Here is a 14,927-nt window from a genome sequence, read left to right on the forward strand (position 1 = left end):
AGGGAAAGGCGGGGCGAGGCGTGGAATTGCAGGGACAAATGCTCTGCCATGTGCTCTTAGATCGTCTCTCTTCTCACCGTCCAAGCTCAGAGAGCGGCTCAGTAATTGGAATGTTCAAACACACTTCACGGATAGAAACTCTCACCTGCTTAACACGTTTACACCCAGCCACCCTGAGAACTGCGGCGATTATACACCTGCAGCAGCTATAGGGACTTCTAATAGTGGATCACTGTGCAATCAGACAGCTGCCGACCAATTCTCCTTTGACTCTGACCGAGAAATGATTTGATTATCAAAAAAAAGGGATAAAGTGGAATAATTTCAAGCTGTCATAACCCAATGAAACACGTGATGATACTGTGAATACAAGTTAGTAAGGCCTAAACGATCATAAAATACTGCACGACTCAAGGACTGCCTTATAATAAGACACCAAATGGGACCATGATGGCTGTTGAAATGTCTCCAGTGACATCACAAACACCTGGTAATCATCTTTCCCACATAGAAAGTCTCTCCATCATTGTATTGAAGTATCAAGGCTGCCATTGCAACACTAGCACAATGACAGCATGAACAACGGCCTTGTCATTCAGTGAAATGAAAAAGAAGCCAGGGTCGCCAGCTTCCAGGAAGAGCCTTATAACACTAAGGCCGTTCAGTGACTCAGCAGTTACTAAACGGATGCATCTATAGAAACACCTCGAGTCAGGGACTCGCTCGCTGCTGTGCAAAGTTTCGCTGATTAATTCAGAGACAGTAAAATGATCTGGCAGAGCGGCACAAGAAAAAAATTCAGGGTCACATTATTTGATCAAACAAACAGATAATCAATAGAATCATAAAAAGTTTACACTTGCCTCGATTTGCTATTTATTTGCCTTCAACCGAATCATTATCTGTCGTCTTAAGCGATCCAATACGGGTTTTAATTGAGGAGTCGAAATGTCTGGAGCCACTTGCACTGCAGAATCTCCCCTTAAATCAATAAGAAATAAGAAATGGCTCTTAAATATGAGGCATAATTAATGTCTGATTAAATACTGAAATTGTGTGGAGGAAACAGCTGCAATCAGTTTTCCCATGTTGTTCTCATAATTAACTTTTACTCGACAAAATGAGTTCTGCTTGAAGCTTTATGCTACATCATTTGGAGGTTATTGTTTACTGTGAACTTCATACTTGACATTTATTGAGATCCGTTCCCTTGTTCATATATTAATGCGGCATGTAAATACAGCTCAGTGCGACTAATAAGAAATTCTAATAAATCACATACTTTGCAAGAGATCAGCTGTGTTTAGAAGGCCTGACATCCTCAACATGCAGGGACAGATAAGTGTGTTACCTGAAACAGATTCATAACAGGAAATCTATAACATAGCTTCTATTTGCTCCCTTTAAATGTCAGTGGAGCCGATGAGCAGGGTACACGGTGGTAGCTCAGGATCTTATCCCATCACGACACAACTCTGTTAGAAATTAATTATGTGCTGCGTCTTCTGACAACATCCTCAGGGACTGTGTTTAGCCAAAACTTTTTTTAAAGTTGTTGTACAAAATAAAAGCTCAGCAAACCATGCACTTTCCAAGCATCTGTGCTCGAATTGTGCAAGTGCAGCATGTTGATGCTTAAGAATTGTGATAATGAATATATTTTTTTGTCTTTCTTCTCTCTAATTTATGAGATGTTGAATTTTTAAATAAGATGAAATATCCCAACACGATTTGTGTTTTTAGTCGAGTCGGAGCCAGCCAGAGAACATCCCATGTATAACTCTCAACACAGTTTTTCACTCTATCAGGACCTTCTGAGACTGTTTTTCTGTGGACTTCCAAAGCGATATAAATCACTGTCTTTGAAAGGGAGAGGTAAACAAATACAACAAGGTAAAAAAAAAAAAAAAAGCCAACAAGGATTTTCACTCCCTTGCTAATCTTAGGGCTGACTCCGCCCTTCATGTCTGGGAGACTCATGTCAGTCCTCCAGTGTGATCAGTTCACCTGTGCACACCTCCCTGCAGCTGAAAGAACAAGCACCTGTGGTTGTGGATTTACATCGAATGCTGACAAAGACTTGTTTTTCACATTTTCAAAGACTGAGGAGTGCTTCAGGAAAAGACTTTTTGGAGGTTCTGACTGGATTTACTAATGCATGAGCCATGAGTCTGTTATTCAGTTCTCTGATGCTGGTGGCTGTGTAGTAGCGCTCCACAAGTACAACCTCAATCCAAAGCAACATAAAAAAACTAAAAAAACTGGTAAGCATTAATAGTAGCACTAGTAGTGATGTTGTGGTAGTTTTTGAGATGAGTCACCAAAGCATCGGCGTGGAAGAAGTGCAGATTTCCCTTGAAAGCTGAAGATGCATCAATGATTTATGATGAGGATGAGGATGATCGTGCAATAGCTGTTGTGTTTTGTGTCCTGTGGGTAAACTAAGCTGTTTATTTATCCTGTTGGCAATGCATTGGCAGAATAAGTCTGACGTTAAAGTCTTTGTCTTTATTCTTCCAATGCAGTGCACACACTCCTTCCTGTGTTGCCCTTTGACCTTTTTGCATCAGCTTCACAACCACGAATTTAAAGTGAATGTGTAAATGTGTGACTTTTAATGTTAATAGCATAAAACAACCAGCTTGCATTGAAAAAGATTCACGTCTCTACCTCAAACATTTCCTTTATTTTGTACCAAACGTTGCCTACTCATTAGGAGTAACGTGCTTTTGGAGTAGCTAGAAAATCCATGAGAAAATGGTCTGAACACTAAAGTTAGGTATGCAAATTAGTAATCTCCTGCATAACAGTGGTCATGTCGGGTGGTGGTGACACCTTGACTTTTCCCGGGAAGCCCCTTTTCTGTTACATAACTCACTTGTGTGCTGCAGGCGCTAATTGTATCCTCTTTAAAAGGCTTAAGTCTCATTAATGCTGGAGCAGAGTGTATCAGACAGTCGTGATTGACTTGGCAGGTGTTCTGTCCTCACCTTATGTGTTCCCTGTTACCTTTCAGGTCCTGTGTACAAAGTCATTTACATATCTAACTATTAAACATGTTTCTGAACGTTGGAAGAGGAATACTCTATGCTTCGATAACGAAGCATTTCTACACGAAGAGTATTATGTCCGCTTATTACTCTGAGTTGTCCTGAATAGAAGCATTTTCTGGAGGGACATTTTCATCCAATTCAAACCATTTCTTAGAGTTACTTTGGTATTTTTCTTTTGCATTTGCTGCAAACATATATCCAGCATTATGCCAGGTGATAAAGTCATGAAGGTCAAGTGTCTAAGTGACACAGGCATTCACTGTTACGTAACAGGGCAAGTCTGTGCTCTCCAGGGGATTTAAAGGCCGCTCGGGGGAGAGCTGATCTTTAAGTCAAAGAGGCTTTACACCAAACGACAACAAACCTGAGAGACGTGATGCTTCACTTACATGATGAAGCAGTAAGATGAAGGGGCAGATGAACGCGATCACCTGAAAACAACACATCTAAGCAATTAAAATTAGCTGTAAAAGTCCTGGAAGCTCAAAAACACATGAAGTCAAACCAGCAACCACATAAAACAAGCACATTTGTGTGCATATAAAGTATTTGCTTGTAAATGCACATTATGCATGCTCTTATAAAACGTTACAAGCACATTTTGTTACTCTGATATTAACATCATAACAGAATATCTCATATTATCATAAATGACTATGCATAGACTTCCAACAGAAGCATGAGCAGCAGAAGCAGAGGGGCGGATATGAGTAACAGCTGCTGTTCTGTTTACTCAAATTCATCAAGTAAAAGTGGAATAATCTGTTTAAAATGCAGATTATAAAGCGGCTCTTTATTGATTCTGTGCTAATTGTTTGGGAATGTCAGTCACCAATTATAAAAAGGCCATCTGTAAACTTTATACAAATTTGCATCCATTGAGAATGCAAGTGTATGCAAAGTTAATTGAATTTAATCATGTGTGCATGTGCCCCCATTAATTACTTAATGACACAATGAACACTTTTTTTTCAAACATTAATCTTCAATGCAATATTGGGACTTCAATTAATATACGAATTGTTCTGACTGCCAACCATAAATACCAGAATATAATGCTGCATAAAATGTTGCTTCAGTGGTGGGTCCTCCCCAGTTTGCAATCACCAATATGCTGCGTCAGACCGATATGTGTCTCATCCAGCAAACAATCCTGGTACCCAACTGTGTTTTTTTCCTCTCATTGAGGAACTACTCGGCAAAACTGTACCCCTACCTTTGCAGGCAACCTGACCAACCAGACGGTGTTGCTTTCGCAGTTACAAGAGCATGATCTCTTGGCTTCCCACCAACAGACATTTATGTGTGCTGGCAGGCGCAACCAAAGCTGGAAAGTACTTGAGAACAGATCTACTTGAACTCAAACTCGACTCTTGATTGCTCTGTAAGCCAACCTCTGTTTGTCAACCTACTCGACATTGCTTGGGTCTTCATACAGCTGGTTTGTGATCAAAAGAAGTGCGTAACTCAAAAAAAAAAAAAATGATACAAGCTCTTGTTCCCTCTTTATGTCTTTCAGTGCCAACAAAATGCAGAAGCAAGTGGAGGTCAGGATGGACGAGAGCCACCTGGAGCCCAGAGTGGAAACCACCGAGAGCGCATGTAGCAGTATTTGTGATAAGATCATGAAGAACATGGTTCTCACCCTCACAATTCTTGGTAAGTTTCATCCTGTTACTTTAGTCCATCCATTTCTAGTCCTGTTTATTCTGTTCTGGGGACTCCAGGGAGGCTGGAGCCTTTCCTAGCATGTAACAGACAAAAAGGCAGGGTGGGTGGGTTGTTCTATTAGTCCATCAATCGGGCATATAGATATATCCAATCATCATCATTATACCATCTTTATATACGATATGGTTCGCAGCCTGTTTCTTGATGTTCTAATAGTAGGCGTTCGATAGTAAGAGAGTCTCTGGGGTCACATGGTATTTAAATTAAAAGTACAATACACTGAAGTGAGGAGCTGCTGTGATATCTCATTTGTGCAAAAGAAAAGGCGTCTTCAGTATCATGTTTTCTACTGTATTGACATTTGCTTCAAAGCAATATTTTCTTGCTGTCATTTATTTCTTAGCTTGTTTAACGTGAAACATATGTGACCTTATAAAGTTAAAGGTTGCATTTGTCACACATGTACACAATTATCCCAGCATGCATCTGTGACACCATTACACTGTGACTCACAGATGACAGGTTGCGATGTTAATTAAGACACTAACGAGCTTAAGATGACACAGATGTTGGTTTACTCTCATTCAGACTGTTAGTGTTCACTGTTACCCTCTCATGACTTTGTGTTGTCTTTGTGTTTGATTTGTGTTTTTCTCACCCGCTCAGGTGTGTTTCTGGGTTCCATTGCTGGAATGCTGCTGCGGCACATATCGCCTCTCCCTCCTGATGTTGTTATGATCATCGCCTTCCCCGGGGAGATCCTAATGAGGATGCTGAAGATGCTTATTCTGCCTCTTGTTGTCTCTAGCCTGGTCACAGGTGGGTGGGGTACAGTAGCTGCCGCGAACGTTCTGCTTCATTTGCAGACGACTGTCCTGAAATGAGGTTGAGCGGTGCAACTTGTTGCGAACAGGGAGTTGAGTTGCAACAGTAGAGACCAGAGAGTGGGTGTTTTTTTTTTGCCAGGCAAACAAAAAAAATGCTTCATAAAGTGTTTGTTTTGTGCTTCAATGAGATCTGTGTGGAGGACGGGAAAAACACAGAGCTTTGTGTTGGGTGTTTCTGGCACAGGCACACAGATGTTATTGTTTTTCCACACTTTAAACTATTTTTAGTGAAAACAAAAACTTGATGCTAGTTCAAGAAATTAAAGTAGGACTACAATATCTATTGAATGCATTTAGACATAGATACTTTTACTGTATGCTCGTGTTGTTGCAACATTTCCACTGGAAATGTAAATCAAAGAGCGTTATATCTCCTTACGCAAAGCACTTATAACATACTGTACAACTTATTCCAGCAAACTTTGTTGGAAAATATAACATAGCCTTCGTCATAGTCCCTTACAATCCTTCCAAACAGTTAATCAATGCATAAAATGAACTAGCTTGATTATAAACGAGAGTTTTAGCTCCCTAAAGTAAACTTAAACAGAAATAAATACAACAATATAACAACGCATGTGCATGTGTGATATTGGCATATTGACTACAGCACACTACACACAGACTGCTGCTATTCATCATGTGCTGGCCCGAAAGTTAAGAGATCTAGTCCCTTAAGCAAACAGAGAAACCGAGTCTGAATCTCTTGCTGTCATAAAGGATCATTAAAAAACTGAAGTCTAAATGTTCAGCCAAGTACAAACGTGCAACAAAGACGAGTCATCTCGCTTTGGAAGCAATTTATATGAATGTTTGGCTGAAAAATGTACAAAATATATGAGCACAATATGTCCTATGAGACCAAATGGTCACAGTCACAACACCGGCACATGTTATCTAAAGAGGTTCTTGAGCTATAAAAAGGTCTGGCCTGAACTGTTTCGTTGAGGGAAGCTGATCAACTTAATTGGGATGTTTCAATTAAAGTTATGCATTTAACTACATGGAGAAGAGGTCTGATCTGCAGATTAAAAATGCCTTGACTATAAATGCACTGACCTGGACAAATCTACCTCGTCACTATCTGACATACATTACGATGCATGCATATATTGTTGGCCTTTTTTGTGTACTAATACAAGAAACTTACTTTATTTTCCTGTCGTCCTATGCCAACAGGTCTTGCCGGTTTGGACGCCAAATCCAGCGGCCGCCTCGGCACCAGAGCCATGGTGTACTACATGTCGACGACAGTGATCGCAGCCGTCCTCGGAGTGGTCTTGGTGCTGCTCATCCATCCCGGAAACCCAAAGCTGAGGGCAAACATGGGACAGGGAAGGAAGAACGACGAGGTGTCCAGCATTGATGCTTTCTTCGATCTCGTCCGAAATCTTTTCCCTGAGAACTTGGTGCAGGCGTGCTTTCAGCAGGTAGGAGTCTCTCAGAATCTCTTCACCCACCTTGCACAGTCTGATTCATATGTGAGGTGTTCCAACTGTTTGTTCTTTTCTTTGATTTTTGTCCAGATCCAGACAGTATCCACCAAAGTACCTGTGCCCACAAACAGAACCAAAGCACCTCCACAGTTCACGATCAAGAGGTCGCTTCAGTTCAAGGGAGGGATGAATGTCCTGGGTAGGTGAAGAGTTAGAAAACTCACCCACAGCAGAAGAGAAAAGAAATAGTTGTATAAGAAAAGTTATTTTTCACTTTGAATTACATAACAGAAAAAACACCTGCCAACACATAACACCACAATGACTGCACAATCAGTCTTCATTATAGAAAGATGTTGAAAATAAGCCGTCTGGAGACAGATCTTTGACAAATTATGTTTTGACAGTCAGTCAGAGGTAGATGTGCCAGGTAGTTTTAAGTTGATAAAGTTCCACATTTCCAAATAAACTTTCATAATGCAAAAGTTAAAAAAAAGGGTTTGAAAATAGCTGTATCCACGCCAAATTTGAACCTCTTATCTCTAGACTCGGAGATTAACTTCCTGCCAAAGCTGTCTCAATTTTTCAATACTTTGCCTCCTAAAAAAGCATGTGACATTCCATATGTAAAATTTTCCATAAGACTGGTTCATCCAAGACTATCTTACAGATTCTACATATAAATGCAGGGACGTGGATTTTAGGGACGGAAAGTGTTTTGGTTTCCGATTGTAGTACACTAGTAATATTGACCAATCACGTATCAGCAGGCTGCGGCATATGCAGGAAAAACTGTCCGTGTGGGGAGCAAAGCAGACGGAACGTAATGCGCCGTAATGACATCCCGGCATCCCATCAGCATCATCTGATGATGATTTACCCTCTTATTAATCTCTATAAACAGACATCTGCATGCTAACAGCTAACAATCTGCTCTAGATCTAAAATACAACAAATTCCCTAGACGCGGTATCACAAAAGCTATTCAGCGCTCAGATTTCCTGACTTCCTCGAATCCATCAGAAATTATAGATCCGACCTCCGTTCAACAAACGAGCACTTTAAAAGTAGTTTTCTTCTCCTCTTGAGGACAGACCTGACAAAGCTTAATTTTTACTGTTTACACATCTGCATCATGATGTTGAAATTTCGGCAAAAGTAAGACCCGTTAATTAAAGTCAATCACAAGAAAAACAAAGCAGCACGCAGTCATTTATCACTAACCGCTGGCTACACGCCCGGCATGTTCACCGCTGTCCCCAGAGGCTGTATTGGCGTCAGACTGTAGCCGATAGGATCCAAGATTGATCCAAGACTAATATAACATTACATCATCCTTTGTGTTTCAGGTTTGATTGGATTCTTTGTCGCTTTTGGAGTTATTATGGGGAAAATGGGAGAGAAGGCCAAACTCATGTTGGAGTTTTTCAATGTCCTGAATGAGATCGTCATGAGGCTCGTTGGCGCAATTATGTGGTAAGTGTACAGCTCAACTATCACTGACCTTTTACAATCCAGAAACATGATATAAATGCAGAGTATTCTTATCAGAAAAATAACACATCCATCTATCTTCAGGTACTCCCCTATTGGTATCGCCTGCCTCATCTGTGGAAAGATCATCTCCATTGCTGACCTGGAGGTGGTGGCGAGGCAGCTGGGGATGTACATGGTCACTGTGATAGTGGGTCTCATCATCCATGGAGGCATCTTCCTACCGCTGATATATTTTGTAATAGTGAAAGAAAACCCCTTCAAGTTCTTCATGGGAATATTCCAAGCTTGGGTCACAGCACTCGGGACAGCATCCAGGTATGAGGGATTTCTGTTTTTGTTCATGTTTTATATTTTAGGATTCGAGTTTCTTCTCACGAATAATCTGACTCCCTTTTCCATCCATGGTCATCTGGTAAATAATCAAAGAAACCTTCATTTTAAATGGTAATAACTATGAAGGAGTCTTGCAAGCCATGGCTTTACACTTTCCCTTCATGTGGGATAACTTTCCTTTACTCCATGTTTTATTAATAACATGGAGGAACTCTTTCCCCTCCTGAGGTGAGCTCGGTTCTCTCAAGTTCACCGCTCCTCCGGCCAACCAGAAACACTTCTTAATTATCAGAGAAAGCATGCAAAACAACTGCTGAGCACCAACTGCTGCTCCCACTGTGAGATCCACCCTTAAAGTGAATTCAAACCAGTGAAACTTTTTTCTGTCTTTGATGAAGTTGAACTCATTACTGTATTTTATGCAACAAATTAAGAATTAATACATCACAATTTTTCAGAGTGGATTCAGGTCGATGTGAATGAAAGAGCAGCGTAATTATGTTGCAAGAGTTTGCAAACTGCATCGTGCTGCATGCTGTTTGTGACATCATCATAATAAAGCATTTCTTCCTGTTTCTTTCGCTGCAGTGCCGGTACCTTGCCTGTCACATTCCGCTGCTTAGAGGAGAACCTGGGCATCGACAAGAGAGTGACGCGCTTCGTCCTCCCAGTGGGTGCCACCATCAACATGGACGGAACGGCGCTTTATGAGGCTGTGGCTGCCATCTTCATCGCTCAGATGAATGGGATCGCGCTCGACTGGGGCCAGATTATTACTGTCAGGTGAGACTGTGGCTGCTGACAGATGTCACAACACATATGAGATTTAATATTTTTGGCAATGATTTAGCCCAAGCTTCCAGCAGTTTTGGGAATTACGGCTCTTTGAAGGGAGCTGGATCTTATGGCTCCGTTCCTTTCCGAGAGCCATTCGGCTCTCGGAAAGGAACGGAGCCATAAGATCCGAAGTCAGAGAGTGGTCAGACTCGTGAACGTGCCTGCACTATATTCTCCCATGTCAAGACACACGCATATTTAAAATTCTGCACTTTTAAAATTTGATTTTCATTGAATGATTGCATCATTGATTTGCCAATAACTTATGCTACAACTCTGTATGACTACAGAGATGTCAACAAAAAAACAACAAACTTGGCGGAGGGTTGTAATTTCGCTCAGCGTCAGCCGTTGTTGTGGTGACATGACTCCGCTGGACGTGACCTAGTATAGAGGAGTTGCAGTTGAAAACATCTGCCTGTTATAATTCGGCATAAAGGGGAGTGGATCGAGGGCACTACAGGCGGTTAAATTAGGGCACAACTATCAAAAGAACGAATCTCACCTACGACTCAGTTCCTGTCATTCGCACCAAAGAGCCGTTCAAAAGAATTGGATCATTCGTGAACGTCACAACATTACTTCTCAGTGGGGTTTAAATTCGGATGACTAAGGATGATTACCCTTTTTCCATATATTTTCCAACAAAATACTGATGGAATATTTATACTGTAAAAGGTTTCATACGCTACAATACAATACAGTAAATATCATGTATTTCTTTTGTTTACTTCACATTAATGAAAAAGAATTATGGTTTTTGCGTTATAGTATAATTTTGGGTAGTATTGTGTTTGAGCCACATCTGGTGGTTTGACCTCCTGCTGACTGTTGGACTTGTCTCCTCTGTAGTATGACGGCCACTCTTGCCAGTGTTGGAGCAGCCAGCATCCCCAGTGCTGGACTGGTGACCATGCTTCTGATCCTCACCGCCGTGGGGCTGCCCACACAGGACATCAGCCTGCTGGTGGCTGTCGACTGGCTGCTGTAAGTTCAATGTCAACACAAAAAACATGCAGACACAGTCCAACCCCAAAAGATTTGGGAAGGAAGAGTCAGAGCAAATCTGTTTTAACAAGTTGCAGTCAATTTTATTGTGCACTACTCTTCAGATCAGCACATGTATAAAAAAAAAAAAGCACAATTTGTACAATGTAGAGCTGAATCACAGCAGTAGGCTTGGCTTCAGTTTGAAAGTACAGGTTTTTGCAAGTGTGTACTATTCCAGAGAGATCATGAGCATGTTCTCTGACATGCTTTCTGTGGGCGTTGACGAATCGCGCTGTCCGGCTTTGATAACCATTGTCGAACTGTTTGAGTCTGAATATGCCCACTCACGCTTTCACTGACATCACTCTGTTAAATCAGAAACAACACTGTGGCACAGAATCCATTTGTAAAGACAAAAGGCTCTGGCACTGTCTCTCCGTTGGCATCAATATTCGCATTACTCATGTGGGAATTAGCTGCCCCACCTACACACTCACCTGATCACAGGGATTTTGTTGAACCGCGGGCTAAATGATTCATATGAAAGGTGGAAACTCTTTTTACAAATTAATTAACCTTGAAAGACTATTATTCTTTAGTACATTGCTGTTGAATACAGTAAAAGCATCATCTCTTCACTGTATCTATTGCTTTTAAAAGGACGTCCAAACCAATGTTATTTTGCCTTTAACGTGATTTAAAGATATTATCTCGAAGAATTCAGTTTCGTTCTCTTTCGCGACACCTTTGGTGATAAACAGTAATTGCAGGAGTACGCTTCCCAATTTAACCAGACCATCCACGGTTGGCTCCCTTTGTTACAGTTGTAAACTTATGATTTTCCTCGCTGACAGTCGCTTTCCTTTTTAGTTTGCCTTCATCTGAGCGTCCAATTTCTTTTTCTTTGGATTTTCACTTATTTTTGAAGTTGTATCTGTAGTCATCGATCTTTTCTTTGTTTGTTCGGCCATAGGAGATTACTGTTTACCAGACCAACCACTGCTGGGTGATGGAAAATGCATCACTAACTGGGCGCCTGCATCACTAACAGACACCCAGTCCATAATACTATATTCTGCAAATATAAAGGCTTTCATCAGTGGGCCATTGGCTCAATCACCATTGTGTTACCTCATTCAGCGATAGATAGTGACTTAACAGACATTTATTTACAAGAAAATCTTCAAGATTAAACCTTAAAAAACCCACTAACTTTGCTACAAGTTGTTCCCTTCTTCTGTCATTAATCACTGTCTTGTGTCTTTCTTGCAGGGACCGTTTCCGTACCTCGGTTAACGTGGTCGGGGACTCGTACGGGGCAGGCATCGTGTACCACCTCTCCAAACACGAGCTCGACTCCTTCGACTCCCAACAGACCCGCATGGAGGACTTTGAGATGTCAAAGTCGCAATCCTTTTATGAAAATAACACCAACCAGAATGTTTACGCTCACCACAACTCAATCTTAATAGACGACTGCAAGGTACATTTCACGTTAACGGACATAGAGACTTGTATGTAGAGAGCTCCCCAAGTCTGTGTTCGTGCTTCTTCTCCAGTCTGTGTTTGTGCTCCTTTTCTATGTGACCTGTTATTATTTGTGTATATGTGAATAGTAAATGTTATATTTTCATGGAAGAAAACTTTTTTTTTTAATAAAAAAAAGGGTGAAAAAGCAAAAATAAATAGTTCTATATTTATTTATTAATCATATGAAAAAGCAGTTTTTGTGATACCAGGTTCATCAAAAGCAATATATATTTTTCTTATTATACTGTTTTAATTTTCAATCCTCAAAACCTCTGGTTCATTCTTATTAACCCAGTAAAAGAAGTGTTTGGTTATAAGCATCAACCTAATGCGTTGTCTTGTACACAATTCTATTTGACTTGTTGTTGTGCTATGTCTGGATTATATTAAGAAATTGTTCTTTTTTTCTTTTGTCTACTTAATTGGACATGTATTTATGGCAGCCCTGACCAAATTACAGTTTCCAATCATTGGCCATCTTTAGAAAGTGGTACACATAAAGACTGCTGTTTCACCGTGTTTCATCCAAAGTGATGCATTCATTCATGAAATGCCTATCCAACATCCTCTCCCATCAAACATGAGCAAAATTGTAGTTGTATTTCTATTAGAGAATTTTGCTCATATTGTTTAATTATGTTCATATTTCATTTTTGTATGATGCAACTTTTTGTGTGATGCAAAAGCTGCATTATGATTGTTTGACAAATGTAATTCGGTTGGGCAGAGAATCCATAAAATACATGGCCAACTCTGAAACACATCTTTGTTTTTATATCATCCTGTGATATAAATCTATGGCTGTCTCGTTGTATCAGTGTGTAAGAGGACATGTATTTCGATGTTAAGTGGAACTCATCTATTCTGGTCCCACCTCAATGGCCTGACTGTAATGAAGCGTTGGCTTCTCTTCCCAACCGTTCCTGGTGTTTAAAATGATGGTGCCTTGGCCCAAATAGTTAGATGTTCTCAATCACTGCTTCCAGGTCACCATGGGCAAAAATGGCAAGACTGCAGAGTTCTCTCTTGTTGAGGAGGGACCGTGGAAATGCGAGTAAAGATCCAGATGCTTCTGCGCCTTACCCTGAGTTCCAACAGCTTTTAATTTCTGACGACACAAAAAACAACAAATCACACAGAAGAAAAAAAGTGTTAGCCATGTCAACGAAAGAAAAACATCTTTCTTTTTTGAGTTACCCAACAGGGTAGCTTCTGGACCAAACCACAAATGACAATATTCCTTACCTGGTGCTGCTCCAAGCCTCCTGATTTGTCAGCGATTGTCAACAAAAATTCTTCTACCGTGTGCAACATCTTTCTTTTGTATCAAAGCGTTTTTTTCTTTGTAGCTTAAAGGGCAGAGAGATGATCTGTGAATGATGGCCTTGCCAGTTAATCAATTAGTTAGTTTGTTACAAGGACCAAGTGAGAGATGACACAAAAGTTGTTGAAAATGGACAGATTAGCACGTCAGTATCAGACAGTGTCTAAATTGTCACTATCAGTGTGTTTTTGTGTATATGTGATTTTTCACTCTTTCTTCTTATAAATTGTCCGTAAACACTGGACCAAAGGTTTGAAATAATGCAAACATTGACTGAATGAAACAGTGCTTCATGTGGTGTTTCAAGTACAGGAGGGTTTATCACTGAGTTACCTTTGACTTTTTCACTTATGGGATTACACCTTGATGGCGCACACATGGTCAAGCCTAAGCAGCAAAGCTTAGGACTTAGACCATAAGAAGAGGGAGCGTGGCCTCTAAAAGTAGCAACAAACAGTACAGGATGTGTTGCAGAGAGACGCTAAGCAGAAAACAGAACACGTGAAAGGTGCCCTCCAAATTACTTGCTTATTTATTTATCACTTTTTCTATGTTTGTTCTTTATAAGTGAAGCACTGAGTTTCTGTTTGTAGTCAAAAAGTATGCATGTGTACAGCAATTTATGTTTCTGAGAGCAGGAGAGGATGAAGGGAGAGAAAAGAAGGGATCGTCTCTTTAACTCTCAGCAGGCCAGTGCATTGCTCTGTGTTTTATTTCAAACTGTTTTATTTCTTTGCTTTATGACAACCTTGCCTTGACAATGTCAACTGCAGAGTGCAGTCAGTAGGATGACTACCACAGTTCTGGATAAAAGTTACAAATGTTCATTTAGAATATTGGCACTCGCATATTTGTAGGAGCGATAAAGTTCATTCACCCTTGGAGTTTTACCTTCTCAAAGCGAGGACGGCTGGGCCATCCTCACAAGCTCCTACCAAGAATTTGCAGAGTTTTAAGCAGCAGATTTAAATATAAATAAGCCTGTAATTACATGTAGAGTTAATTAGCTTTGGTCACGTCTGTTTAGCTAGTGCACACTAAATTCTGCCTCCAGCACTCGCATTAATCTGAAGCCGTAACAACAAGGTCATTGGATATTTGGTGAATATGTACATGTATTTCACTTCAGCTCTGTGTAGCGACTCTGTTCAATCCTTGGCAAAAATGGGATTCTTTAATTCTCTTTTTAAAAAGCTTCTATTTTTCATTTTAAAGTGCCTCCTTGCACTTTGTGTATATACTTCTCTTTAGATAAAAACAATGTATAAATCAAATGTATAGAGTGTGATTTTATGTCATGAATCAGGATGGTTTTTGCAATGCTTATGATTTCTATAAAGACTATACCTATATATCTAATGTAATAATG

At 40.3% G+C, this 14,927-nt stretch overlaps 1 protein-coding gene across 1 annotated transcript; it reads left to right on the forward strand.

The window, feature by feature from the left end:
* The first annotated feature begins 4,576 nt into the window (after positions 1-4,576).
* Positions 4,577-13,292, forward strand: slc1a2a (solute carrier family 1 member 2a). The gene is made up of 10 exons (XM_069682392.1): positions 4,577-4,712; positions 5,391-5,543; positions 6,791-7,041; positions 7,138-7,246; positions 8,397-8,523; positions 8,626-8,859; positions 9,466-9,660; positions 10,567-10,701; positions 11,977-12,187; positions 13,221-13,292. The coding sequence occupies exons 1-10, from the start codon at positions 4,583-4,585 to the stop codon at positions 13,290-13,292; spliced, it is 1,617 nt and encodes a 538-aa protein (XP_069538493.1). The 5' UTR covers positions 4,577-4,582.
* Positions 13,293-14,927: the final 1,635 nt, after the last annotated feature.

This window comes from Semicossyphus pulcher, unplaced genomic scaffold (assembly GCF_022749685.1).
Source record: "Semicossyphus pulcher isolate SPU_LCO1_2020_fin unplaced genomic scaffold, fSemPul1.0.p SCAF_1, whole genome shotgun sequence".
NCBI lineage: Eukaryota > Metazoa > Chordata > Actinopteri > Labriformes > Labridae > Semicossyphus > Semicossyphus pulcher.